The 13,408-nt window shown below is 43.6% G+C and overlaps 1 protein-coding gene across 1 annotated transcript in view; it reads right to left on the bottom strand.

The window, feature by feature from the left end:
* ttn.1 (titin, tandem duplicate 1) overlaps positions 1–13,408 on the bottom strand; it is a 148,380-nt gene that overhangs the window by 86,049 nt on the left and 48,923 nt on the right. The window contains 16 exon segments of the mRNA XM_061089000.1: positions 59–322; positions 509–775; positions 878–1,144; positions 1,282–1,408; positions 1,597–1,736; positions 1,815–2,084; positions 2,466–2,744; positions 3,182–3,580; positions 4,000–4,050; positions 4,416–5,127; positions 5,218–6,332; positions 6,516–6,551; positions 6,853–6,942; positions 7,100–7,174; positions 11,294–11,461; positions 12,072–12,131. Of these exon segments, the coding sequence (XP_060944983.1) occupies positions 59–322; positions 509–775; positions 878–1,144; positions 1,282–1,408; positions 1,597–1,736; positions 1,815–2,084; positions 2,466–2,744; positions 3,182–3,580; positions 4,000–4,050; positions 4,416–5,127; positions 5,218–6,332; positions 6,516–6,551; positions 6,853–6,942; positions 7,100–7,174; positions 11,294–11,461; positions 12,072–12,131 (4,320 nt within the window).

Genomic DNA, 13,408 nt, shown 5'->3' with positions numbered 1-13,408 from the left:
GTCAGCTGTGTAGGAGACGACTTTGTGAAACTCGCAGACCTGATGTTTGTGTGTTTACCTTCGATGTTGATGTTGGCCGAGGTTTTGTCGGTTCCACAGTCACATACGTATTTCCCTCTGTCGCCCGACTCCACTTTCTTCAGGACCAGAGACCTGCGATTGCCCTCTGACCTCATCACCACCATCTTGGAGGTGATGACCTCCTTCTCCTCGTGGTACCACATGACCGGGACGTCTTTGCTCAGTTCACAGTCCAGAGACACCTCGTCCTTCTCCGTGGCCGTGTAGTCCTGCAGCTTCACCACGAAGACGGCGTCGCCCTCTGCAACAGATCGACCACACGAGTGTCAGGACCACGCCCACAAACAGAATCCACACATTAAGATAATCAATACTGGAATGAATCCAGTGAAGATGGATTCATAGAAAAACAGGAAGGAAATAAAACCAAAGGTGTAAGAAAGCAGAAGTAGAGTTGAGTGACTGAGGAGAAGAGAGAAGTGGTTACCTATCACCGTCAGTTTAGCCACAGTGAAAAGTCCTTTGGCTTCTGCCTTTATCTGGCAGGTATCATCGAGAGTCAACGTCCTCATTTCTAGACTGTGTGTCTTCCCTTCCACATGTGTGAGAACCGAGCGGCTCACGTGAAGTTTCACTTCGTTTCGGTACCAAACCACCGGCACGTTCTCGTGACTCAGCGCCAGCTGGAAGGTCACCGTTTGACCTTCTTTCACTGTTTGGTCCTGAAGCTGCTGCACAAACTTCAGCCTCATGCCTGGAATACATCAGTCAGTGCACACGGCTGTTTGTTGCTGTCGCGACTTTGAAAACAGGAAATGACAACAGGACGTGAAGCCGAGTTCTGTCCGACACTTACCTTCCACCGCCAGCTGAGCGCTGGACTTGTGTCCCAACACCTCCACGGTGTACTGAGCCTCGTCCTCAAACTCACAGCTGTTAATGATCAGCATGTGTTTCTTCCCATCGTCTATTATTTCATATTTGGGGCTCGGGGTGACTATCTCCGCCCCCCTGAACCACATGACCTTTGGCACATCCTTGGTGATTGTGCATTCAAACTTAGCCTGTTTCTTCTCAGGCACTGAAACGTCCTTCAGCTGATCGATAAATCCCATTTGGATCTCTGGGAGGTGCGAAGGATTCGGCCGTTATTCACAAACACTTTTCTTACCTTCTGCGATTCCCCCTTTTACACAGACTCACAAACTGAGCAACAAAGGACACACAACCAGACGAGGTGTATCTGCAGCGGACTCGTACCTGTGACAGTGAGCATGGCGCTGGTGACGGCGTTCAGCGCCTGGTAGGACACCTCCCCCGCCTGCTCCAGCTGCACGTTCTTCAGCGTCAGGAAACGTTTCCTGCCGACACTTCTCATGTCGCACGTCTGAAAAACAAAAACGAGCTGATGACAAAACACGTTTGGAACTAAATAAACTTCCCTTCTCAAATGAATGTCATTAAAAATATGAATTAAATTAAAATAAAGAATAAATATTATTATTCATATTTGAAAGACACGACTTCAGTGAAGCAGCGCCTGAGTTCTGGGAACACGTTGAGCAGACATCTCACCGGGGATCTGGTCAGAACTTGTCCTCTCAGCTTCCATTCTCCCACCACGTCCTCCTCAGAGATCTCAGTGTCAAAGGTCGCCTCCTCCTTCTCCACCACCTCCACGCTGGCCAGCGGCTTCAGGACCTCCGCCTCACGCTCTGGAACCACACAAACACAAGTGAGACGTGTGGACTGGACGTGGCCTCAGGGACTTTTCTCGTGAGTTTCACACCGACCTCCCAGCGTGAGCTTGGCGGAGTATCTGCGATCCTCCACCTGGATGGTGTAGTCGGCCACGTCGTCGGGCTGACAGTTGTTGACAGTCAGAGTCACGTCCTTCCCGTCCTTGTTGACCTCCACCTTGTCTGAAGGCGCCAGCTCCTCGTCGCCCTTGAACCACTTCCAGTTGGGCGTGTCCTTGAACAGCTCGCACTTGAAGGTGGCCTTGGCCTTGGGCTTCACGTGCTGGTCCCTCAGAGGCTTCACCAGCCAGTCCTTGATGATTTCTGATGACACGTGTCACGTGGTGAGGAAGGTTTACACTTTATAAACATATCTTTAATCTTAAAACTTTGGAATTAAAAAAACATTTGTATCTTTATCTGCTGCAGTAAAAACATATTCATACATAATCAACATAACTCATAATTTGAAGTTACTACATCGATTTCCTGTCAATCGTCTAAACTCAAGATTGAATTCATTTCATTCAATCTTCGTGACGACAGCAGATCATTCCGTTTCTCTAATAATAATTACCAATATTATTATTTTGTATAGAGGGCGCCACTGAGCTAAACCACTATTAAATAGGTGTGATATATATATATTATCATCCAGGGGGCGCTGCTGAGTCCCTTCATTCTCTCAGTAAGGGTTCTTCTTACCGATCACTTTCACGTTGGTCGTGGTCTTGACCTCCTCCTGTCCGTCCACCTCACACGTGTAGGCGCCGGCGTCGGCCTCCGTGGCGTTCTGGAGGGTCACGGCGTGCTGCATCCCGATGATGTTGATGGCGACCTTCCCGGCCTGTTGCTTGAGGAGAACGCCGTTCCGTTTCCAGACGACCTCCCTCTCTTTGTTCAGCTCGCAGGTCAGATACATGGGCTGACTCTTCATACACGTGGTCTCTGGCTCCAGCTCCTTGATCCACTTCACAGGAAGCTCTGCTCACACACATCCACTCTTTTAAACACTGTTTCTTCTGCTTTACAATCATTTCAATGATGTTATGATAACAAGTTCACAGGCAGAAGTACAAACATTAAAACAAGTTTAACTTCTAAGTTAAATAAGTTCCTGATGTTGAGACAAAATTTGTGTCAAAATAAAAAACCCTCTCCCAACATGAACCAAGTTACCCAGTTCTGAAGAAGGTTGACAGAAAAGAAAGAAAATCACCTTGGGCAAAAATAAAGAATATAAAAAAAAATAAAGAATATAAAAAAAAATAAAGAATATAAAAAAATAAAGAATATAAAAAAAAATAAAGAATATAAAAAAAAATAAAGAATATAAAAAAAAATAAAGAATATAAAAAAAATAAAGAATATAAAAATAAAATAAAGAATATAAAAAAACTTTAAGAAAAACCCTGGTTTACCTTCTACGATGAGCTTGGCTGTGCACGTTATTTCCTTTCCAGCGTTCTTGGCCACACAGCTGTATTCACCAGTGTCGGACAGTTGAACATCAATAATGTTCAGCTTGCGATCTTTGCCGTCAGAGGTGAACTTGTGCTTGGGGCTCTCGCGCAGGTTGCTGCCATCTTTCATCCAGGTGGTGATGGCGGTGGAAGGTGAGACCTCGCACTCGAACACGGCGGCCGAGCCGATGGACTCGGCTTCCTGCAGCACGATGTCCTTCAGCTTCTTGATGAACTTCAGAGGGACGGCTTTCAGCTTGAACCCTCCGAAGGGATCCTCTGGAGGGGAGGGGCCTTTGCCACCGGGCTTCAGGCCGCGGCCACGCCCACCGTCACCAGGTGATGGCGTCTGTCTCGCTGCAACATCACACACAAAAACGTAACAGGTTTGTTTAAGACAAGATGAGAAGAGATTTCAGACTCTGGGATGTTCTGAAGATCTGAAAAATCTGAGAAACAGAAACTAAGATTCCGTTCAGACTGAGAATCAGACCGAGCCTCGAAACTCAAAGACGACAAAAACAACTAACTACACAAACATCACACACAGAAAGAGATAACACAAGTCACTGTCAAGTAAAAAAGCATCTGTGTGTTCATGGACACACATTTCAAAGGTCAAATGATGTAAGATTCAAAGATTTACACAATAAACAACGTAGACTTTACGACACTTATGGAACAGGTGATTCTGCTGTAAACATAAAGAGTGTAAAGTGTAAAGTGTAAAGTGTGAGTTGTGAGTTGTGAGTTGTGAGTTGTGAGTTTGCTCTCACCACCGAGTCCTCGGCCTCTGCCTTTCGCCGGCTCCTCCGATGGTTTTCCATCTGGACAAGAAAGAGTCAGATGAGTTTTGTGTTTCTCTGTGAACCTCAACACTCCAGAGGAACCAAGAGAAAGAATCACGCAACACAAACGACAAACATGATGAATGAGACACTGGGACGATGAGTCACACGATGAAGAGGAAGATGAAGATGATGACGAGGACATAAGAGACAAAGACGATGCGAACACTGGCGAAGACAAACATCTGATGACAGACATTACAGGATGGACACGTGCCGGGTGGACGGAGATGGATCATGAGGTGGAGATGAACGATGGTCATGTGATTAGACATGGAGCTGATGAGATGAGTCAGCAGAGGTGAGATGATTCCATGGTCTTCAGCTTTCAGCCGTCTCCTCACCTCGTTTCCCGCCAGGCATTCCTGGAGTCTCCATCACCCCATCAACCCCTTCACCATCCCAGTCGTCTGGAGGAACCAGCTCCCAGCCCCAGGCCTCCTCCTCCTCCTCCTCCTCACCAGCCTCCTCCTCCTCGAACACCTCCTCCTCCGGCTGCGTGGGAACCTTCTTCATGTGCACAGCTCCAGGAGACACCTCCTTCACCAGAGGAATCCTCACGCTCTCAGGCTTCTCCTCTGCTGACGGCTTCTTCAGAACCTTCTTCAGCGTCGGAGCTTCAGTCTTGTCTCTCGGTGAAGGCGTCGTTTTAAGCTCCACCTTTTTGAGCTGCTCAGAAGGTTTGAGAGACTTTTCTTCTTCTACCTTTTCTTTCCTGACTCTCAGTGATGGAGTCTTCTGGAGTTTGACACCTCTGTTAAAGATGTCTGCTTGTGTTTGTGGGAGTTCTCTCTCGGCCTCTTTCTGCAGGATCACTTCCTTCTCTCCTGGTGGAATCACTTTCTTGAGTGGAACAGCTGCTTCTTCCTTCTCTCCAGGTTTCTCATCCTCCTTTTTGGGTGTCATTGTCTTTTCAACTTTTCTGAGCGGAGTTTCATCTCTTGGACTTTTTCTCTTTGGTATTTTTATGTCCACAGATTTCTTCTTCTCCTCCTCAGGTGTTGTTTCTGTTTTTTCTTCCGTCTTGAGGACTTTAGAATAAGGTTTCAACAGAACCTTCTCTTTCTCTTTATCTGGTGTAACTTGAGGTTTTCCACGAAGCTTGTTGGCAGCAGAAGGTTCCTCAGGCTCTGGGACCTGATCAACCTTATTCTTCAGCTGGACTTCTGTCTGGTCTTTGTCCACAAGGTGAAGGACCTCTGGACTCTTGACAGGAACGTCTTCATGTGATCTGTCTTCTCCTGCAGCTCTGGGTTGATCTCCCTGTGGCGGCTCAGCTCTCTGGACCCGAGCTCGTTTGGTATCTGTCTGTGCTTGAGCTTCTTTCTGAGCTTTTTGAGGCTCAGCTTCTTCAGGTTTCTGAGGTTTTTGGAATGGTTTCAGTGTCACCACCTCTTGTTCCTCCTCCTTCTTTGACAGTTTCTTTATTTTCTTCTTAGTTAAATCTGGTTCAGGCTCTTCGTCTTTCGGTGCTTTAGGAGTTCTGGTCCATCTTGATTTCTCATCTTCTGCCTCTGGTTGTTCAGCTTCCTGCACAGATCCCAGGTCAGACGTCTCTTCAGCTGCAGTGAACACTCTTTCCCTTCTGCTGAGTGTTACCAGCTCTCGATCTTCTCTGTCCCGAAGCTTCTGGACTGTTAGTTCTGTGTCATAATGTCTTATCGTGTCAACTTTGTGAGTTATGACTTCCTTCTCTGGCTCTTTGGGCTTTGCTGGCACCTTTTTGAGTTGGATCTTTTGCGGTTCTTCTTCTGGTTTTCCTGATTTTTCAGAGGGTTTGAGTTTAACTGATTCTTTCGACTCGTCTGACTTTGGCAGTTTAGTGATTTTCTTCTTGTCCACACTTGGTCGGTCAGATTCCTGCTCCTTCTGTGGTTTGACAGTTCTCGTCCAACCTTCTTTCTGTGTTTTCTGTACGACTACGACTCGTTCAGCTTCCTCAAAGTGTCTCAGCTGAACCGTCTCTTCCTCTGCAGTGAAGAGGCGATCAGTTCTTCCAAGCGTTATGACCTCTCGATCTTCTCTGTCATGAAGACCACGAGCCATTAATTCTGGGTCGTGACGCCGTGTCACTTCAGCTTTATGAGTTTCAACTTGTTTCTCAGGCTCCGGAGTTTTCACTGGAATCTTCTTCAGCTTCACCATCTCTGGTTCTGGTTCCTTCTCTTTGGGTTTTCTGGTGAATTTACTCCTCAGCTTTGGTGAATCGGGTGTTTTTGTCTCTTGAACAGGAACCTTACCCTTCTGTTTAAAAGGTGGCTCTGTGGTTGAGGCATTTTCACCTTCATAACATTAACATACAGACAAACAAGAAGCTCAACATTTCATATTTAACAACACAGGACTCACACACGCTTGTACTTTATCAGACAGCAACCAACATAACATGGATGAAGATTTATTGCCTATTTACATGAGGAAGTAAAGAAGTAAATGTTTGGTACCTTTAGTTGGTCCAGGAGCTGAAACTGGTTCCATATCTGTAAGAATTTTAATAAGATCCATGTAAATATTCACAGAACAAACAATGACACAAACGTGATTCAATCAAAGACAAAGACGTTAATTCCTCAAAGACAGAAGGACAACTTTGTGTTCAGATGCTCATCATGATGCACCAAGAGAAACATTCAAGATGATTTAGCTTCTTTCTGTGAGATTATAGAAAAGAAAGTAGAGCCACAAACAGACCAACATATTGAGACAGACAACAACAGGACGTGACTTTGTGTGAAGATTGAAGACCAACAACACGAATGACAGTTAGAGAAGAGGCGTTACCTTCAGGTGGAGACATGTCCTCCGACACAGGAGAGCGTTCAGCCTGAGCGGCCGGAGGAGACGGTTTCCTCTGCATCGCTGCAACTTGAGCTACAACAACGTCAACTGGATTAAATCACTGGCAAAGATCTGACAAACTGACAGAAACTCAAACAATACAGACACATCTGAAGAATTCAAACTGTTGTTGAGAACCAGACGTGACAAACACAGTCAGACAACAACGTGACAAACAGAAGAAAACTACCTGAAGGAAGAAGGACTTTTTCTGCTGGAACCTTTGGTGTCAGAGGAGATGGTTTCTTGTCCTCTGGAGGAGAAACTTCACAAGCACGAGGACAGAAGATAAAGTGGCAGCACATGAACAAAGACAGATTCAAGATGAAAAGAGAAGAGTGCACAGGTCAGACAAACACAGGAGCAGCCACCGGGGGGGGGGGGGGGGGGGGGATTCAAAAGAACAGAAACACAGGACAGAGTTTCAGGTTCAACAGTGTAAAGATCTACCTGCAGGGGGCGCTGCCTTGGCAGCAGCAGCAGGAGCTGAAGGTTTTGATGCTTTTTTCTCCTCTGGAGGAGACACTTAAAAATATACAATTCCAAGATTACGACCAAGAAAACAAGACGGTCAGATACGCTGCACTGAAACAAAACCAGACTGAGGAAACACCAAGAAACTATAACACACAAGGAAAAGAAAACAGACAGACAGCAACATATAAATCCAGGTGAGCAACTACCTGCAGGGGGCGCTACTCTCTCTGCAGCAGCAGGAGTCGGAGGTGAAGGTTTGAGGGCCGGTGCAGATGGTTTCTTCTCCTCCGGGGGACAAACTTTAAAATACAAGATGATCATGGTCATAATGAAGAAGAGAATAAGTTCAAACATGATGAGAAGTGAGTGAGACAAACAGGACGACACAAACAGAAGTAAAAACAGCAGGTCAACTGTTAATATGTCAAGACTACCTGCAGGGGGCGCTGCTTTCTGTGCAGGAGCAGGAGCTAAAGCCTTTGGTTTGGGTGCAGTTGGTTTCTTCTCCTCTTGAGGAGACACTTTAAAATACAAGATTCCAAGATCACGACCAAGAAAACATTGTGATCAATATCACGACTTACAAACGATGATTCAAATACAAATAAGTTCACAAACAAACAGAAGAAGTGACAGAATGAAGAAAGAAGGTCAACGATGAAATATGTTACGAGAAGAATGCGTTTTAAAGACAAAAAGAGGGTTTAATGCGACCAAGAGAAGATTAGAGTGAAATGTCTTTTAGTTTTGTGAGCATGAAAGATGTGAACATCTTCGAAGAGGAGTTGATGAAGATCATGAACCTGAGCGGCTCAAGAACGACAGAATACCTTTCTGAAGAGTTTGTTGTTCAACCTCTGTTTTCTTCTTTGGTTCCTCATCATCAGCTCGTGTCAGAGGTTTCGTTTCAGAGGTTCTCGTTTCCTCAGAGGAACCGACTGAAGCAGGTAGAAGAGGTTCTTGCTCAAAAGGAAAATATGTCTTCTGTGGTGGAACATTCGGTTGTTGAGTCAAAGAAACCGTGTCTTTAGATTTCTTGGACAGTGTCACTTCTTCAGGTACGAAGGTTTCTTCAGGAGCAGTTAACATTTTGGGAAGAGACGGAGATGTCTTCTTTGGTTCAGTTTCTTCCTGAAGGACAGTTTTCTCCGGCAAAGGAATCTGAGGAACTGGAGATGATCCTCTCCGACGCTCTGGGACTGATGCTGCTTGGACGAGTTCCTCTTCAGAAGACAGTTCTTCCTGTTCAGGACGTGATGTCTCTGGAGATGCAGGGTCTTCAACACACATTTCATCGGTAGCTTCGGGAGGATTTCTTATGTCTTCTCTCGGAAACTCAATCTTTTTACTCAGCCTTGCTTCTGTCTCAGGAGGAAGAACTGCCACAGGAGGAGACAGTCTGGTTTTAGGAAGAATTCTGGGTAAGTCTTGTTCAGAAGGCGGTGACGTGTGTTTACTAGGAGACGAAGACATGTGTCCTTCAGATGGACCCACTTCCACAGAGTCAGCTTGCTTTGAAGGAGCAACATGTTCAGTTCCTCTAGACTTCTGCTGTATTGTGACTGATTCAAGTGCAGCAGAGACTTGAGGTTTAACAAGCTCCTCCATTGCAAAGAGGACTTCTTCAGGACATATGGATTGAGATGATTCAGTCGTGTCTCTCTGCTCTGCACCAGTTTCTTCTTTGAGTTTTCGTTCTTGAGCACTTGCCTTAACTTCTCTGGCTGCAGATCCAGGGTCAGGAGGTGAAACTTCTGTCTTTGCAAGATGAATCATTGCAGTCTTTGGTGCGATGTCTAGCTTTGATGGTGTCAGTGTAAAGTTCTGTGGAGGTGGGGGGACTGAGGTCAGGTCCACATCTTCTTGATCAAAGTCTTCTTCATCACATGGTTCAGTGTCTACGGATTTTCCAGCCTCCTGATATTCATGTTTCTGATCTTCACAGAACCACAAAGAATCTTTCACCACTTGTTGCTGCATTTCAAAAGTGATTTCTTCACTGGACTCGTACGTCCTCACTTCCACTTGTCTCTGTTCAACTTCTGCTGCAAGAGAACTCCTTTGTCCACGACTCTTTCTGACAGAAGACTCCTTTCTGTCTTCAACCACTTCTGTTCCACGACGATCAGTCTTCAGGCAAACTGACGTCATTTTAAGATTTCACCCAAGAATGAAGATTTGCACCATGGAGCGGTGGCCAAGAGGAAAACAACACAAAACAAAAACCATCAAGGATCAACCACGAAGTCAGTGTGATAATTGATGTGACGCAACAAACAGTCAACACACATGACGGCACAGAATCAGACAAAACATTTGAAGAAATAGCTGAAGACATTTCAGAATAAAAGATAGAAATCGTGAGTAAAAGAACAAGATGAGTCAGGATAAGTCAATCTGATGTTTTCAATTAGTTTGCAGCATATCTACCTTGTTGTTGAGGCTGAGCCTGAAGTTTAGGTTTCGGTGTTTCCAAGTCATGTGGTGCGGCTGGTTCTAGGTGGTGCACCATTTGTTGTTCCTCTGGAGTCTCCCTTGGTTCTTCAGGAACTCTCTTTGGTACCTCTGGAACTATCCCAAGTGTTTTCTGAACTTTGTTTTGGGCTTCAGGAACCCTCTTTTCAATTACCTGAACCTTTTTGGGTTCTTCTGGAACCTTCTTTAGTTCCTCTGGAACCAATTTTGGTGTTTCCAGGACTTTCTTTGGTGTTTCAGGAACCCTCCTAATTTCTTCCACTACTTTTTGGGGTGGAACCTTCTTTGGAACCTTCTTTGGTGCCTCAGGGACTATTGCAGGTGTTTCTTGAGTTTTCTTTGGAGCTTCGGTAACCCTCTTTGTGTCTTGGACAACCTGTTCTGGTCCTTCTGGAACCTTCTCTGACACCTTGGCAGACCTCTTTGTCTCTTCGACAACCTCTTTCTTCGGTTCCTCTGGTTTTGTTACGGGAATATAAGCTGGTTTTCTTGGAGTCTCTGGTTTCTTTGGTTCTGAGACAACTTAGAAGAACATTTATTTATGAGATGATTATCTTTTTAACCATATTTTGAAAGAAAAATCCACAATTGAAAGTGTCACTCTAACGAGTGCTTAACTCAAAGATATTCATGGAATATATTTAAATCATATTATTTTGAGATAAAACATAACAAATTATTGACACAATAAACAATTTAAACACAAAACAAGTAGAAGAAAGTGATTATTAACAGGTTCTCTGCAGTTCCTTTGGCTACAGGTAACGGCCGAGGCTCAGCTGGAATCAAAGACTTTTAACGAGTGAGGTCAGAGTCAGAAAGACCAAGAACAAGATTGAAAGTCAACGGTTGATACCTTCAGCTGCAAGACGTTCTGGTGTGGAGGGAGAAACCTTGGTTGTGGTTGGAGGAACTACAGGTTCTTCAGGCTTTGGGGTTTCTGGTACTTTGAAAAAACATGATACATACATGTTCAGTAACCTGGTGACCACCAAGATCTAGAATTACAGTCCACTCTAACGAGTGCTTAGAACAAAGAGAACAAGAAGACACAGAACATGGAGACAGAGAACCAGTCACAGGAGCAGAGATATTAAAGATGGTCCCTCTCACACCTTCTGTTAAAATCACTTCAGCCTCTGGTGAAGTTTCCTTCACATCGATTGGCTGAACTACCACTTCCTTTGGTTTGACTTGATAATTAAGTTTGTTTGAAGAACACATCGAGCTTCACTGTCAAAAGTTATTTATTCCTCCAGTAAACGTAGAAGAATATGAAGCTGTTTCCAAGCTCCAGATACGTTAGAGCAGCAAGAGGTGAAAACATTGAGGACTTAAACATGTAAGAAAACAACATGGAACGAAACCTCAAGACGTCAAACACCAGGTCTCTGTAGTCGACCAGAAGTTAAACAAGTGTTCACTACGTTACCTCTCGCTTTAGCAGCTTCTGCTTCTTTCTTCACAGCTTCAACTTTCACTGCTTCAGGTTCCCGCTTCACTTTGGCCTCAGGAGGAAAAGGTTTTGTTTCTGCTGTTGTTGGTTTGTGTTGATAAGGTTCAGGACTGAACTTCTCTGGTTCAGCACGAACTGAAGGTTCTTCAAGGTTTAACAGAGAAACATGAGACAACAGAGTCAAATGCTTCAAGAGTTTGGTGAAAGAAGAAAAACACAAACACACACATGTAAAGAACAAACAGCTGAAAGAACCAACAACACACAAAGAAAAACTCTCCACAACAAGTTTCACAGACAGACGTCCAGAGAAACATCTCAAGATCACGGGTTTGTTTTTTTATATTATAGAGTTTTCTTTAATCTCTAAGTGTTATGACCGCCACGAGGGGGGGGGGGGACATTAAACAGATCTGTGTATAATGTCAAACCTTTAAATTCCATTATACAATTTGTGAATCTGCTGTTTAATGTTAAATACATTAGAAGTATATAGAAAGGATTCAGTGTATTCTACTCTTGTAACATAAATACTGATCCATTCAATAAATTGATAATGATTTGACAAAGCTCAAAAATGTCCAAAATCTGAATTAAGATAATATTTCTGCATTTAAATATTTTTTTCTTTTTGAGTTCAACATCTACAATTTCATACAAAAATTCGAAAATGGAGAGAAACAGAAAAACAAACAATGAGACTGAAGAAGAAAAGACTTGATACGTGAACGACTGAGACAAAAGAGGAAGTTACCTTCGACTGGAGCGGGAGCGTCCAAGCGTTTCTCCTCCGCTCGGCTGTGAACCTCCGTCACTTAAAGAATCAAGAGAGTTCACATCAAAACCACGAGCATCTACTCTCTACTGCCGTCTAGTGGACAGAAGCCGCTGAGCATTAGCAAGAGCTTAAGAGGAAGTGGAAAGACTCAAGAATAGGAAACTCAAACACAAAGAAGACAAACAAGGAAGGAGAAGACAACACCTACGTCTACGACACAAACAGCTCAAGCGTGAGAAGGTTAAAGCTTCTGTGAGCAGCAGGGGGCGTGTGAAGCGTTTTACACGTGAACGCAGCTTTGACCAGCGGCTTTGTTACGTTACAGCCACAAGCTTCGACGTGTTTATACCTTCATGGATTTCTTCTCTGCTCTCGAACTGAGTCGTCTCAACAACTTCCTCTACGGTCTTTCTCTCTTCTGGTGAAGAAGAAAACTGAACTTAGAAAAAGAAACTAAGTCCGACGTCGCACGTCTGTAATTATCGCCCGTTATTAATTTACTTCATTAGACTGAGACAGTGAAGAAACGTGACGAGAACGATTAATGACAGAAGAACATATAAAAGAGGAAAACACATGGAGAAGATCGCTTTATATGCTGATGATGTGATTCTATATATAAACAGAAAAAGTACGACATCTGTGACGATGAGCGACGAACAGAAACGTCTCTTCTTCTCCTGTCGCTCTTTGAAAAGCTCAAAGTGAAGAGTGAGAAGTTTCATCACCACAGGTTTGATTCCCACAGACCAGATTCAACTCCAGATTAAAGTCAGACATCTGTCATCACTCTTCATTTACTCCTACAGCGAATGAAGGTCAGCTAAATACAATTTCCAATTAAAAAAACAATTCAAAGCATGTGATTATGGTTAAAAGACATTAAAGTCAAGATTCAGATTTCAGTTAAAAATATAATCCATCATTTAACACTTTCAAAATAAATTATAAATTTAAATTTCAAAGTTGAGATATAATCTGAGAAATTCTCTAATTTTATCTCTATTTTTTATCTTTAAATCTTATTAATAAATTGAAATTGAAGTTCTATTTCATATATTTGGAATCTAATGAGAATTTAGATTATTTTCACTCTTCTGACTTTTATTTCTAAGATGAATCTTCTGTGTATTTGATCATTTAGTTACATTTGAAATGTTTTCACAAAAGTTGTTATTAAAGTGAACTAGTTGACATTCGATGGCAGCACAGGTTTATTAGGAGCAGTGATGATGAACACAGGTTTTAGGATGAAGAAGATGAAGGTTACAGTTTAAGATGAAACGTTACAGTTGATGGATGAGAAGCAGAAT

Source organism: Limanda limanda, chromosome 16 (assembly GCF_963576545.1).
Source record: "Limanda limanda chromosome 16, fLimLim1.1, whole genome shotgun sequence".
Taxonomy (NCBI): Eukaryota; Metazoa; Chordata; class Actinopteri; order Pleuronectiformes; family Pleuronectidae; genus Limanda; species Limanda limanda.
The sequence above is the reverse complement of the archived record's forward strand: the minus strand, read 5'-3'. Positions and strand labels throughout refer to the sequence as shown.